Raw genomic sequence first — 14,620 nt, forward strand, 5'->3', positions numbered from 1 at the left:
GGCTGTGCGGGGACGCGCGCCCGGCGCCCTTCCGAGGCCAAACCGATCGGAGGAAAATTCCGCTGGCCTGGTGGCGGCGGCCCGACCAAGCAGAGTCATCGCCGGGCTGCCCCGAGGAGGGCGTCCTGCCCTGAGGTTTGGCCGCGGAGGATGCCAGGGCCTGGGCCTTTCCCTACCTTCGGAAAGGCGAGGCGCCCCGAGGTCCGGGACAGCGCAGCAGCGAGAGTGGATGGGGCCGAGGAGGCGCGCAGGTCGTGTGGCAGAGCCCCAGGCGTGTTATCCCCTTGTCAGCGACCGGGACATAGAGGTTTGGGAGCTAGGGAGGAGGCGCAGGACGTAAAGTGTCAGAGCAGGGGTCACAGATTCCCACCCAGGATCCCCGACTTGGCACCACTGCCCCCAGCCCCTAAGGAGCTGCAGCTGTGATGGGATTGGAAGGGAAGCCAGGACTCCTGCCACACATCTGTGTCATCAGTGACGCCTGGTTTGCTCATTAATATCTTTGCCGATGGTAGTCTGGGGTGCTGGGACCCTGATAGTTTGAAAAGCTGTAACAGCCCGAGTTTCTGGAAAGAAACACAATGGTAACGCACACACGCCGGGCCCAGGATTCACTTGTCTCTGCCTGATCCAAAGGAGAAAGGCCAGGGCCGCGTCGATGCTGTGGCTGGAGCCAGTGCCCTTCTGCCTGGAGCCTGGAGAGACAGACCCAGGCCCTGAGCTGGGCTCGGCGCTCAGGCCTCCGCCCACCCCGCCCACCTCTGGAGGGGCTGCCTGTCTGGCTTGGTCTGGGCTGGGTGGCCGTGGCCCTAGGAAAGCCAGCAAGACTTCCCATGAGCTCTGACTTTGGCTGTGTCCAAGAAGCTGCCTTCTGCCCAAACAAGACTCCTTGGAAAGAAAGACTGGCTTAGCCCTTCGCAGACACTGATATTAGCTTAGCTTCCAGTCATCATTTTAGATCGGAATTGTATCCCAGAGACCTTAAGAAAGTAAACCACGATCGGTGCTCGGACAGCTTGGGCCACCTCAGCCTGAGATCCTCTTCCTGCTCCGCCTGGCTTCTGGGGTTCTGAAGCTGCTCCTCTTGCCAGCATGCTGACGTTTGCTATTGAGCTTCCAGTTCTCCCTCCTGCGAGACCCTGGAGCACCCTGGGCCGCCCACCCACCGCTGCTAGTGTTGCCACACAGGAAGTGGGAGTTTAATGATAGCCTGGTGTCTCGGGTAACCGGGACGCAGCCCTGGCAACTGAGTCCAGGAGGAAATCCACTCCCTCCTTTCTCTTCCGTTTCCTAACGTCTGAAGCGCGCATGGCCTCCGAAGCAGCTTCCTGTAGCCAGAGCTGAACTTGAGAGGAATCTTAGGAGCAGCCATCGGTGAACACGGTTAGGAGAAGGACCCGGGCATGGACTTGCTAGACGCAAATCCCAGCCGAGCCACTTAGCTTTGTGACTTTGGACAAGTAACTTAACTTCTCTGTGACTTCAAAAAGAGATAATAAAGGTAGGCGCCTCGTGGGATTCTTGGGAGAAACAAGTGAGTTCATTTATGTAGGATGCTTAAAACAGTGCGCTCTGGAAGTAAACTGTGTTTTGAAAGCAAGTTTAATGTGATCACATGGATCAACCGGTAGAGATGTGGGCCATAAAAAATATGTAGGCTATGGGCTGTGTACCCCAAACACACACGCATGCACACGCGTGCACACACACGCGACACGCCTGTGAAGTCAGATGAAGCACAGATGAGAGGACAGGAACTGGGGCATGGCCTCCAGACGTGCACAGAGTGCTCGTGAGTGGTGCCGGTCCGGGTCTGTCACAGCGAGGCAGAGAGCAACCCCGTGGAAGCTCGGATCTTTCTGCAGCGGTCGGGCAGGGCTGGATGGGACTTGGAGAGGGCTGGAAACTTTGCCCAGGGGTAGTCTGTCAGTGATGGCGAACCTTTCAGAGCCTTCATGATACAAACAGCCCGCTACGGCATGCATGCCACAGGTTTGCCACCCCTAGAATAGTTAGTGTTCTGGTATCATTGCTTTTCCGGTTAGTATTTACCCAGAATTTTTTCCCAGTACTGGGGACAGAACTCATGACCACATGTATGCTAGGCAAGTTCTACCACTGAGCTGATCTTAGCCCTCAGATAAATACAGCATTTTTAACGAACGTACTGGATTCTTTTGACTCCCTTCCTTGTTGGATTACATAGAATGTTTCTGGGTGCACAGAGCACAGGGAATTGAGCTGGGGCAGTTGAACTACATGGGAGGCTGGCAGAGCTCAGAGGGACAGGATGATAAAGTTGAGTCTCTTTACCAATGAGGGCAATTGTCCCCGCAGTTTGAATATTCCCTGCCCTGCAGAGGTCCTCAGTGAGTTTGTGTGGAATGTATCCACACGTGGCTCTGTGTGTGGGTAACCCCTTTATAACTCAGCCACTGTTCTTCCGACCCTGAGAACAGAGGCCTCCATTCTGAGTTTTTTCTCTCTCTATCCTAGCAGGATACTGGACTTGAAATAGGACCTTAGTAAACACACTGGAGAATGAAAGTGAGTGAGGCAGGAGCTAGTGGGGTGGGCGCACTGTCTGCAGTCTACCTCTGAGATATCCTGAGGCTCCTCCTGCTCGTGTCCCTGGTGCTCTGTGTCTGTCAGAGACCAAAAAGAAAATGACAAAACTTAGCAAGCGAACTCACCTCTAATGACCTGGGTGACACTGTCCAGTCACTTTACTTCTTGGGGCCTCAATGTTGTCCTCAGTGAAGGGGAGGTCTAGAACTAGGTGCTCCCTTCCAGAGACCTGTGCTGGCCTTCACACCGTGCTCACAGCAAGGCTGGGGCCTGCTGGCCTCAACAGAAACTCCTGTGCTGTGGATTAACCGTGTCCCTGTGCAGCCCCTGTGTCTGTCAGGACTGTTGGCATGGGTACTGCGGGTCACAGGCTTTAGTCAGTCATACCTGAGTGGAGTTCTTGAGTGTTAAGTAGCTGCAGAACTTGGGCAACTGACTAACTTCTCTATACCTCCATTTTACCATCTCTAAAATGAGAGCAACAATTAGACCCACTGCACAGGTTGTGGTAAGGATTGAGAGAGAAACTGCTGAGGCCTGGGGATGAGCTCAGTGGTAGAGTGCTTGCCCAACCGGCACGAGTCCTTGGGTTTGATCCCCAGCACCACAAAAAGAACAAAAACAAAAGAAACAAAAAACTGCATGACAGCACATAGTTGTAATCCCAGCACTCTGGGAGGCTGAGGCAGGAGGGTTGCAAGTTTGAGCCCAGCCTGGGCAACTCTGTGAGACCCTGACTTAAAATTAATATAAAAAGGCTGGGGGTGCAGCTGTGATGTGAAGGCCCTAAATTCAACCCCCAATATCATAAAAAGTAAAAGAAAAAATCAGGAAGGGAGAGAGGTGGGGTTAGGGCGCAGGAGAGGATTTACCATCGGTAACATTCTTGGCCTGATGACCACTGTTACAGTTTTGTGATTATGTTTATAAGCTGCAGAACCTGCTGTGTTGTCCTTGCTGCCATCTAGGCTGCCTTCCCTCCGCCTCTGTGCGCCTGCTTCTCTGTCCGGCACTGACACCCTGCTGTTCTTCCTCGAGTCAGTGCTCGGAACAGTCAAACGGCATCATTCGTTGGTATTACATCTATTTTTATTCACCTGTTCTCAGGCTTTTATTCTGAATCCTACTGTTGTGCTGCAAAAGATGGTTAATTGGTGGGAGAGCTGCTCTTTAGCACTCTCAATCTTGGGAAATAAATATCATGTTTTCCTCCTAGTTGAATGCAGACAGAGATCCGGAATCAGCCAGCACCGAGGCTTATCTGAGCCATCGGCCTCGAGTCTGGGTTCTCGGAATCCAGCTCCCCCAGGGGAAACTAACAGACTGGTCCCCGCGTCTGTATTATTTCCCCACTGCTCAGCACCTGCTATGGGGTCTGGGACCATGGTGGGCATGAGCTTTAGATCAAGGGAGGCCTTGGCCTTGCAGATACTTCATGCTTTGAAGAATTCAAAGGAGATGGAAGATTTGGTCTGTGCTCCAAGAAGCAAATAATTTGGCCAAGGAGATAAGCCTTGCATAAATTAAAGAACATTAGTTGTTTAATTTATGCCAGTGCTGTACGATATGAATTTTTTTTGTTTAAAGTGCATTTTTATAGATCAAGTTCCTGTCCTATGGTTTCTCCTGGGGTAAATCCTGAGTAGCCAAGGATGGTGTCAAGCAGGGGGTGGGGCTCCCAGGGGGCCCTGAATGAAGGATTGGAATTGGCAGACGAGACCTCGGGGTCCAGGGAGTAATGGGGTAGGCCAGGAGGGGACAGGAGGGGAGAGGAGGGCTCTCCTGCCGTTCTGGGGGCAGGGAGATCTAAGTGTGCGAGTGTGATGAGTGGGCAGCCCCAGGGTTTGGATTTGAACTTAAGCCATGAGGGGTTCATGTGGGGGCCAGAGTACGCAGTGAAACCTGCAGGAATCAGCTTCAGAGAAGACGCTAATGCTGACGATTTTTCCTGCCACAGGGCACTGTTAATCAAAGACACGTCACCCGTTTGGGGAGAGGCGATCAAAATTTCATTGCAGAATATTGTTTATGGCTCTTGACTGTACACTTCTAGTGTTCTGTGGTTAGGGGTGGTCATCATCAGTGGGGCATTAGTTCCTTATGGCTGCTATGACAGAGGACTACAGACTCGGTGGTTTAAAACAACAGAAATGTGTCCTCTCCCAGGTGGGATCTGAAGTGACGTTGTGAGCAGGTGCTCCCTCCCTCCCAAGGCCTGGGGTTCTCTTCCACCCCCAGTCTCCTGGGCGTCACAGGCTCCTGACTGATGGCTACGGTCTCCGGTTCCTGCTCATGTTGCTACCTTCTCCCTGTGCGTGTCTCCTCTTCTGTCTTGTCTGAGGACACTCATCGGTGGATTTAAGACCAGCCTTGGAACTCTGGCATGATCTCATCTCCAGAGCCATAGCTTAACCACATCTATACAGACCCTCTTCCCAACAAAGGACACAGGCACCATGGGGTGCAGAACTTAGAGTGTGGGTGTTTCTTTGGGGGCACTGTCCACCCCTGCAGCACATTCTCTGAGGTTGTGGTGTGGGAGAGGAGACAGGCCTGCCCTCTTTGGAGTGAAAACCAGAAGTGGGGGGTATGGAGGCCTGGCCCCCACCCTGCCCTCTGTGGCTGATCCCTGTTAGCTCAGCTATGTCCCTAGCACTGTTCTCACTCTACCTAGTATGTTATTTCCTTGATGTGTCACTAGGATAGAGAAAGGCTCTCCCCTCCCCACCTATGGACCAGGAAACCGCAGAGTCTCGGGTGCTTGGCTACCCTTGCGCAGCTGTTGTGTACAGAGCCGCAAGCTCCATTCCTGTGCCCTCTCCACTGCCTTCACTGGTTGTCAGACTTCTGCTGTTGCCTGAGCTCTCCTGCTCCTTGTCACCACTTCTGTCTTTAATGCGAACCAGGGTCTTACTCTGCTGGGGTCCGTGGTAGAGCAGCAGACAAGAAAGACAGCAAGAGGAGGAGCATGAGTGTAAATATATACTGCATGTGAAGTGCTGATAGTGATTTTCAGCACATAATAAACATGGTTGTATTTATTTACATAGACACAAAGCAGCACAGAGGAGCACCTTCTGGCTTCCTCTGGCGCCTGTGTTCATGGATCCCTGGAGCCAGGGGCCAGCACCCTATCAGAGGTTCCCCAGTGAGAATGTGGAACACCTGAAACACCCAAGTACTGGACCCCCAGACTGTGCTGAGCACTGGCCCTTGGAGTGGGATTGCTCTGGAGGGCTGGGACCCAAGAAGAGGTCCCCAGATTATAGGCTTATAAAATACCCAAAGGAAGGGAAGCGGGTGCTGGGCCCCAGATCAGTCCAACTGGGGGCTCAATGGCACCTCCATTCTACCAGGGACACTCAGGGAGCAGGGTGCCCTAACAGGAGTGAAACTTCAGAGGGACCTGGAGATTGGGACTGTGCAGGGGACACTCACGGCTTGATGTTTTCTCCACAGGCCGATGCTGCTACCAGCTTTCTAAGGGCAGCACGATCAGGTAACTTGGACAAAGCTTTGGATCACCTGCGGAATGGGGTAGATATTAACACCTGTAACCAGGTAAGTGGGACGGAGACAGGCTGTTCTCTTGAAGAGCAACTCTTGTTTGGTGCCATTTCCCAAGAGCTTTGAAATGGGCTCTATCCACTTTTCCCTGAGGTCTCAGAACTACCCAGGGCCTCCTGCCTGTGAAGGTCCCTGTCTTATGTTCCGTCCCTGCCCTGCTTCCTGGCGGTGTCGGGGAGAACACACTCGGGTTCCCACAGCCTCTTCCTTTAGAAGTTGTCTCAGAAGATGTGGCCTTTGAAGGAGGCCATATCATGGGGACAGCGAATCTCCTTTGTGTGCCAGCAACCTTTATGGTTCTCAGCCAGGTGGAGGAGAGAACAGAGGACTGGGAACTGTGTCAGGCACACAGAGGAGTTCACAGTTCACAGTGGCTGGCAGGGCTTTTGGCGAGGGCTCTGAGCTCAGGCAGGAACTCGCTCTCAGGAGAGCTAGTGAGGAAATGGAGTATGCTCAGGCTGGATTGGAGTGCAGAGTCAGGCTCGGGGCTGGCGACCTAGGAACTAACTAGGTAGACAAGAAACCAGGCCCTGGAAAGAGAAGGTATGTGCTTGTACTCTGCTGGTGACTGGGTTTTTTGTTTGCCGGCCAATTGGGTTCTTCAGACAAACAAGCTAACTCAGTTTCTAACTCAGAATCGATTGTCACTCTTTTTAAACCATCTGGACCATTTAAAAGTTGTTTCCCATCATGGTGAATGCATTTATCGTCTTAGTAGCAGCTTGCAAGTGTGTGGTTTGGCAGTGCTGACACGTTCCTGTCGTCCTGGAGCCTTCCCGCTGCCCATCTTCAAAATGCTCCTCATCTTGCCAAGATGATAAAGTTCCGTCCCTATTAAACAACAGCCCCAGCCTCCCTCTGCCGCCCTTGTCTCCCACTCTCTAGGAATGAGACACAGAAGGCCTGTAGACCCCTCAGTGTTTGTCCCTTTGGGACTGGCTCTTTCCTGTCACCTGTGTCCTCGTGGCTCACCTGTGCTGCAGAGGTTGGTGGTCTGCCATGAACTGCAGGGCCGAGTGCCTGCTGAGCATGTGCAAGGTTTTGCACGGACAGCATTCCTTGTCCCTTGCCCCCGTGGTGGCCCCGCAGAAGAGCTCTATTTCCTGTTTGGAATCAGTGGTGGTGCAGATTCTCCACCAAGAGTAGAGAGGACAGAGTGGTGAAGTGTGTGGCACGAGGCAAAGCCCGTAGCGGGGAGAGCCAGGGATGTGGACAACCAGAGGGAGGCACACATGAATGGGCTCAGGGTGAGAACTGGCTGAGGCTCACAGGCCCTGCTCCTTTCCTTCTACCCCCATCCAGAAATGCCAGTAGCCTCGCACCTGCAGACCTGCGGACACTGAGCCTAACGGTGCGTCTGATATGGAGCTGAGGGCGGGCCTGTAGAAGGCAGAGGGATGGAGACAACTCTGCTTTGGCGGGGAGGCAAAAGCAGGAAGTGTGGGCACAGAGGGGTGTCCCAGGTGAAGGGCTCAGGCCTCTGGACCCGCATGCCCACACACAGCTGCACAAGCTGTAGGCCCGTAGTCCCTGCCTGCCCATGTGAGGGCTGTTGTCTCTGGGGCCTCCCGGTGGGGCCCAGGGCTGCGGTCTGTAGTGCTCTGTCTCTGCCGTGGCCCAGCAGCACCGCCAGGCTTCTCTGCAGTGCAGGTCCTGGAGGAAGAGACTCTCCGTGGAGGCCTTCCAAGGGTTCAGGCTCTGGCTCTCAGAGGAACCCATTTAGAGGAAATGGGACAATGGAATGATTGTGAGGCTTAAGCCTCACTTGCTATGTGAGACTGGAAGATTTTGAGGACATCCGGGGAATGGCTTCATCCTGACTGGTCTCCAGCTGAGGTAACTACCTCATTCCTCTGCCCTCTTGGCCTAGAGCACCTCCCTGGCTTACTGAGGGCTCAGAGAGCAGCCAGCACCGAGGCAGCATTTGTAACTTACTGACACCATTTCTGATGGGCTCAGCGCCGTGACACGTTATGGTCTCTATGTTGGAGACAGAGGGGCTCGTGCCTTGTGCTGTGCCTGCAGCCCTAGTCCGGCATCTTTCTTACAGAAAGGCTCAGCTGTAAGCGAGGAAGTGAATGGTAGAGGGAACTGAAGGAAAACCCTCCATAGCCCAAGCCCTTGGCAGCGGCCCGGCCTTTGGCCAGCTGTGGCCTGCTGGCCTGTGTCCCGGGGTCTGTGGCTGCTCGGCCACAGGTAACCGCTTTCTGGGAAGAGCTCTCTCTGGTTACACAGGGCAGTCTGGTTTCTGCTTCTGAGGGAAGAGGATGGGCCAGGGGGCGGGGCTGATGTGCCTCTACTCACGCCCTCATTAAACACATCAGTGCTCCCCGGGGTCGGGGGGGACAGTACCACTGCTTTAAATGCTCACAAGGCTTTCTCCTCTATAAAACACGCCTTCCTTGTTCTGAGAAGCTAAAAACAGGTTCTTGTCCTGGGGTCCTGGCTCGGGAATTTGCTTTGGGCTGGAATCTTTGGAGCTGAGGCTGTAACAGCACAGCAGTTTCTTACAGAAGGAACATACTTCCAAGATAGTGTGACTGGGGAGAATGCATGCTGCTTGCCATCACACAAAATGAGTACTCTAAGCAGTGTGGCAAGAGGAAATGTTGGCTTCTGCAAGAGCATCTGAATATTCAGGGCCATTTCCTTGTTGCATCATCCTTTCTATTGACTTTTATCGTCATCATCATTATTCTGTTTATAGAAAGGAAGGGATTCATTCTGAGTCACATGTACAGTATGTGCATTGGGGCCCTTATGTGAGTGCCTGGCTCCTCTACTTATTCCAGCACCACTGAGCGTTTGGCCCCTACATCCGGTGTCTTCCGGTGCATCTTTGCAGGGATGTGGAGTGGAGGGGAATGGGGTGGACAAGCAAAATAAGTCATAGTCCTTAGCCTCTATCAGCTGTGGTCTGCTGGCAGTGAGAGCTGATGATCAGTTAGTCACACAAATAGACGCAACCCAAAAACTTTATCAGGTCTCACAAAAGAAAGGACTACAATATTCTGAGAACAGATAAAAGAACTGCCTTGGAGTTGGAGGCCAGGGAAGGCCACTGTGAGCAAGAGTGCTGAGCTGGATTGAAGGAGGTGAAGGAAGACAGAGCATCCCAGCCATGCAAGCAGCCTGCGTGACATCCCCTAGGCAAGGAGAAGACCAAGAGCTCAGGAAAGACCAGAGCAGGTCACACACAGCGTGCAGGAGGGACCAGGGGGTGCAGAGCCAAAGCAAATATAGTACCCAGCAGCTGGGAGAGTGCGCCCTGGGAGCCCCAACATCACCTGCTGCCCACGTGTTAGCCCTGGAGTTGTTGACTGAGGGGAAGGGATCTGAGGGAATGGGCCAGGGGGCCAGGGAGATAGGTGTGAGGGGTACTTAAGAGCTTGAGGGTCTGTGCAGCATAGTGGGGGTCCTGGTTGAATATCCCCCTTGCTTACAGAAGCTGCCTTCAAGATTCTGAGTTTTGATCTTGAGAGCAGAGGAAAGCAGACTGCAGACTCCAGCATGGGAGTGCCGTGGTCACAGGTGCCCCTCAAGGTCATACTGTGTGAGACATAGGTGGGATGTGGTCGTGAGACGTGCAGAAGTCGTGGCTGTGGGGACAGAAAAGCCACGGCCTGGTGATGACTGGATGGAGGGACAGGGAAAGAGGCTTCCAGAAGAACCCACAAGGTCGGGGCTACATCGTACGTGGCTGGTGGCACCATCCTCCGGAACAAGGAGTGCTGGAAACCGGTGCCACTGGGCGTCAGGGTGGAGAGTCAGGAAGTGAGCAGCATGGAGACCCTGGTGAGGAGAGCTCGGAGCCCAACCCAAACATAGACATTTGGAAGTTGTTCAGCACTCTAGGAAGCTAAAAGCTGGCATTGGCTGATGTAGACAGGAAGGGGAAGCATGCAGAGTATAATCCCATCTGCGTCTCGGCAGGGCCATCCCACATATGTTTATTAAACACCTATTTTGTGCCAGGTTCTATTCCAGGCATTGCACAAGCTCCACAGAAGAGGCAGTAATGCCCTTGGTGTTTGTATCCTGGTAAAGTGGACAAGTATATATATAACATCAGCTGCTGAGAAGCACCGTGAAGGAGAAAGGAAACGGGAAATGGCCTATTCTACATGGGCTCATGATAGAGGTGGTTTTTGAGAGCCCTGGGAGAAGTAACAGAGAGAATTACATGGTTTTGGGGGAGCAGCATTCCTGGAAGAGGAGAAATCATGTGCTAACGCCCTGAGGCCTCTGGGAACCAAGAATAAGTTTGGTTTGTTTGGAAAGCCACAGGAAGAACAGTGCAGCCGGAGCAGAGTGACCTACGGGAAAGCACTAGGCAAAGGGAAGGGGAAATGGCCAAGGGCTACACTGTGCAGGGCCCAGGGCTGAGGTGAGGACTCGAAGTGTGCTCCAGTGGGGACCACTGAAAGGCCACATCTGTTCCACGGGAGATGCTTGGTGTGACTTCAGCTCTTACATAACCTCCCAGGTTGCTGTGGTATTGTCACAGAGTGGACCTGGGGCTCAGGGCCAGAAGCAGGTGGCAGCGAGGAGGCAGACGCAGTGAGCAGCCAAAACCATGTGCTGGCTTTAACCAAGGGGAAGTCAGAGCCTAGAGGATTTGTCTCCCCGAGTTTGGAGTATTGTCACCTGGGCATGGTGGCCTCAGTAGACATCAGGCAGTGGGACCTTCCTGGGCTCAAAACCATGTCATTCTTGACCACGTAGTGCCAGGCTGGTGGGCTCAAGCTTTGGTGTCTTCTCAGGACCGCTCTGGTCGCTCAGATGGTCCTACCACACAGCACAACGGTGCTGAGCACGTTCCAGGCCACAGGGAAGCAAGTTCAGGGCTTTCCCCGCCTCAGGCATGTTATCCAGCGGGTGCTCTGATACTCATTTCAATAAACGCCTATATAGTTCTCCATGTGCCGGTCTATGCTTCAAGTGTCCAGTTTTCAGAATTATCACCTGTGTCTATCAGATCATGACCTTCTTCAGTAACTGTGGTAATTCAGACGAATACTTTCAGGGTAGAGGTGACTGCCTTTCACATCACCGGTTAGTCAGGAAAGAAGAAAGCTCCCTCCAGCTCAGCTCAAGAAGGCGAGGCCAAGCAGTGCTCATGGGCTGAGCCTCAGGAAGGGAAGACACCTCACTAGTTTAGTTTTCTTTTCTGTTTGCTTTCTGCTAACCAGTGCTGCCTCGCTCAGCCTGCCTGAGCAAAGAAAACTCTTGAGACCCCAGGAGAAAGTTTCCACCAGAAAGGCCCTTTTGTAGGCCAAGCTCAGCCAAGAGAGCTTCCTAAACATCACAGTGCCCTCGACCCCCGCTTGCCTTTTTCTTCCCCTCTGTGCACTTATTACTACCTGACTCGCTGTGCGTTTGTGTCTCTGTTTATTGTTTGGCCTTCTCTCCATGAAATGTAGTGCCTCAAGGGGAAAGGATGTTGTTCTATTCGGGACTCTTTGTCAGGATCTGGCACCCATAAAGCCAGTCAATCGTTGGGATAGAAAAGTTCATGGAGGTGATGCTGTGCTCCCCGATGCTGGGCCTGCGCAGGAGCTGGACTAAGCAAACCAGTTTGAGTGGGCCTCATTTCGCCACAGATTCTTAGGGTGCTCTCCTGGGGCAACTCTGCTTCAGATCCTGGTGTTAGGCCTTCAAGTCGATATGAGGTGATCTTTGCTTCAGAGTCCAGGAGCTGGACTGTCTGAACGGTCACAGAGGCATGGAAGATTTCCGATGCCAACACCGTCAGTGAAAGCACGCAGGACCGTGCCAGCTCCATGGATGTGTCCTACATCTCCACGTGTGTGCTCGGAGGCCCCAGCATGGCTGGGACATCTTCATCTGGGAGGTACCCTTTCATTCAGTTCAAATCAGTGGAGCACATACAACAGCGATTTCTGCTGCAAAACAAGTCTTTCCTACAGCAGCCAAATGCCAAATCTTTTGACCAGGCTTTGTTGGGCTCTGGGGATTGTGATAAATGCAACCTTTCTAAGCAGTAGGCTCTTAGAAGAGGCCAAGATATTCAGCTCTCAAGTTATAGCTTGGGAAACTGAGGTGTAACCAAAGTTACCTCTGAAAATCATACAAGCCTTGTGGCTTTGGACTTGGTGAGAAGATATCAGGAGCCCCATAGGAAGTTTCTGAGTCATTTGTTTATTCCACAAACATGAACTGAGTACTTACAGTCACAAGGACTGCATCAGTTAAATAAATCCGCACCTTGCTGTCAAAGGGCTTAGGGAAGGCGGAGAAGTCCGGCACGTGGGTGACAGGCTGCGTCTCATCACTGCCAGCAGCTCGTGGAAGCCGCACATGGGCGGTCTCCTGCCTGCTGCAGGGGTCAGCTGTGCCACTGTACCATGCCTGGCACTGGCCTGTCACAGGTGACCAAGTCCCTGTGCTTGTGGTCCTATTGTTCTGGACTAGGGATGATGGCTTTTGTGCCTGTGAGTCCGAGAAAGGTTTTAAAGGAAGCCCAGGAGTCTCTAGTTAAAGAATCAGAAGGCAGTAAGTACAGGACGAAGGAGTAGACTTTGTAGAGGTGAGAGTGGTGAAGGCCTTAGCCCAGAGGGCTCTATGGGTCGGATGCATAAAATGGAAGAGGGGGAGGGTGGTGGGCAGTCGAGCTCCGGAGGTCCAATCTAGATCAGTCTAAATACTCAGCCTGTGACTTCCCTGTCACTTTTGCTTAGGCACTACTGACAGGCATAGAAATGGCGTTAAGCCACATGGCCCCATAATTTTGCCTGTACCCGAGACTTGCTGCCTGGGTGCAGCTGGGAAACAGCGATGAGAGAGATGACTGTGCCCTGCGCCCCACGCAGGCAGTGATGTCATGTAAGACCAGCAGCCCAGGTCCCCTGCCTGGTGCTTGGGTCCCTCTGAACTTCTGGCTCCCACTAAGAAAGGGATTGGAGGAAACGGTAGGACTAGGAAGCATCCTCTCCTGAATTATTTAAACAGACGAATTTCTTCTGCATCTTGGCAGAAACTAAGCTGTGTGACGCTTGTCTTGCTAATTACGAAGACCAACTGCCAGTTGTAAAGTAAATGACTCAGTTCTGTTATTCATCCACTGTCCCAAGGCCTCCCCAGCCATGGCCATTTTGAGTGTTTAGTTTGCCCTCCTAAAGTGCAAGGTCGTAGGTGTTTGACCAGAGAGCCCCAAGAGGTAGAATCTTTCTGAAGCACAGCCCCACACTTGTTACTGCCAGCCAGGTCTCTGCACTGCCCTGCACCCCATGATGAGTGTGAAACTGAGCAGAGTCCCCCTCTTCCTCTGGGCCATCTGCCCTGGGCTGGCTTCATCCCCTCTTCCTTTGCAGTGAAGGAAGAGTTAACATAAAGACGCCCGTTTGGAGCAGCAAGAGGACGTCTCTGGACCCTAAGGAGTAGGAAAGGGGAATAGCGTCGCTGGGTGGACTGTGGGACATGTGGGAGGAAAGCACACCCTCCCAACCCCTCTGTGTTGGTGGCCGTGAATTCACAGTGTGAAGACCGGATGTGGTTCTCTTACGTGTAAGAGATGGTGGAGAAAGACAGGTCTGTGTAAGCGACAGGTTCCACAGATGACATTCAGTTCTGCAGACTCTTGTGGAAATGCTCTAGGGTCAGGATCGTAAGGCGAACACAAGACCAAACAATCCAGGCCTCTAGGGCAGACAGATACAAGAGCAGAGAAAGGCAGCTGTGTGTGGCTGGCCTTGAGAAGGTTATTCCTGAGAGAGCCATTCACTTTTGGGGGGCTGGAAATAGGGGATGGGGTGGCAAAGAGAGAAAGGAGAGTCAAGACTCTTGACCAGGCCTGAGGAAGACTGTCCTCTGTGGCTGACAGAGGAAACGCTGGCTGCAATGGGCTATGGCTGTGCATTGGCTTGAAATGGTTTATATTTGATGGTGAATTCTTCCTTATACACATTTTCCTTATTTTTGAAAAGCATACCTCTCATTTTAATGGTTAATTCATAAATAACAAAACTTATACATGGTTTTTGCTCAAAAAATCCAAATTATCCAAAAATATATAAAGTGTGAAAGTCTCCTCCGGCCCGAGACTTACCCCAGCAGACCTCCAACCACTGTTCACGGTTTGATGTAAATCTTGTTGTGTATTGCATGCAAATGCAGGGCACATATCTGAGCTGTTCTATGTAAGCTGTTGTATTTCTTGATTCCTGGGTCGTGCAATTAGGCAGAGGCAAGCTCGGAGCAGTTCTGTCATTTTGGAGCTGCAAGAGGTTGGGGTCCTGGGAGGTGACAGGACAGATCGGAGGCTTCTCCCTACCTGGTATTCTTTCCCTAAATCCCCCTGCCTTTCTTTGTAAGGTCTGATTCTTTTTATTTTCTGGGGCTTTTTTAAGGAATTCCAAGGTCTCAGCTGTGGAATCTTTCTAGTCCACGGGAGATATTCTTAGCTGCTGAGCTTCATTTCTGAGCCCCGTTCTCTCATTAACTTGGATTCGCACTCCCCCCCCCC

At 52.5% G+C, this 14,620-nt stretch overlaps 1 protein-coding gene across 6 annotated transcripts in view; it reads left to right on the plus strand.

Annotated features, from left to right (window-relative positions):
- Nucleotides 1-14,620, plus strand: part of Ank1 (ankyrin 1) — a 199,635-nt gene that overhangs the window by 110,645 nt on the left and 74,370 nt on the right. For 4 of the 6 annotated variants that reach the window (XM_010617122.3, XM_010617123.3, XM_010617125.3 and 1 more), the window contains exon 2: nt 6,028-6,129. In XM_010617122.3, the coding sequence (XP_010615424.1) occupies nt 6,028-6,129 (102 nt within the window). Of the gene's footprint in view, nt 1-6,012; nt 6,130-6,757; nt 7,121-7,437; nt 7,487-14,620 lie in introns of those variants that run through there. The other 2 variants (XM_033765349.1, XM_010617121.1) reach the window with 2 other exon arrangements.

The sequence above is a fragment of the Fukomys damarensis genome, unplaced genomic scaffold (genome assembly GCF_012274545.1).
Source record: "Fukomys damarensis isolate Sample0158 unplaced genomic scaffold, DMR_v1.0_HiC HiC_scaffold_18, whole genome shotgun sequence".
NCBI lineage: Eukaryota > Metazoa > Chordata > Mammalia > Rodentia > Bathyergidae > Fukomys > Fukomys damarensis.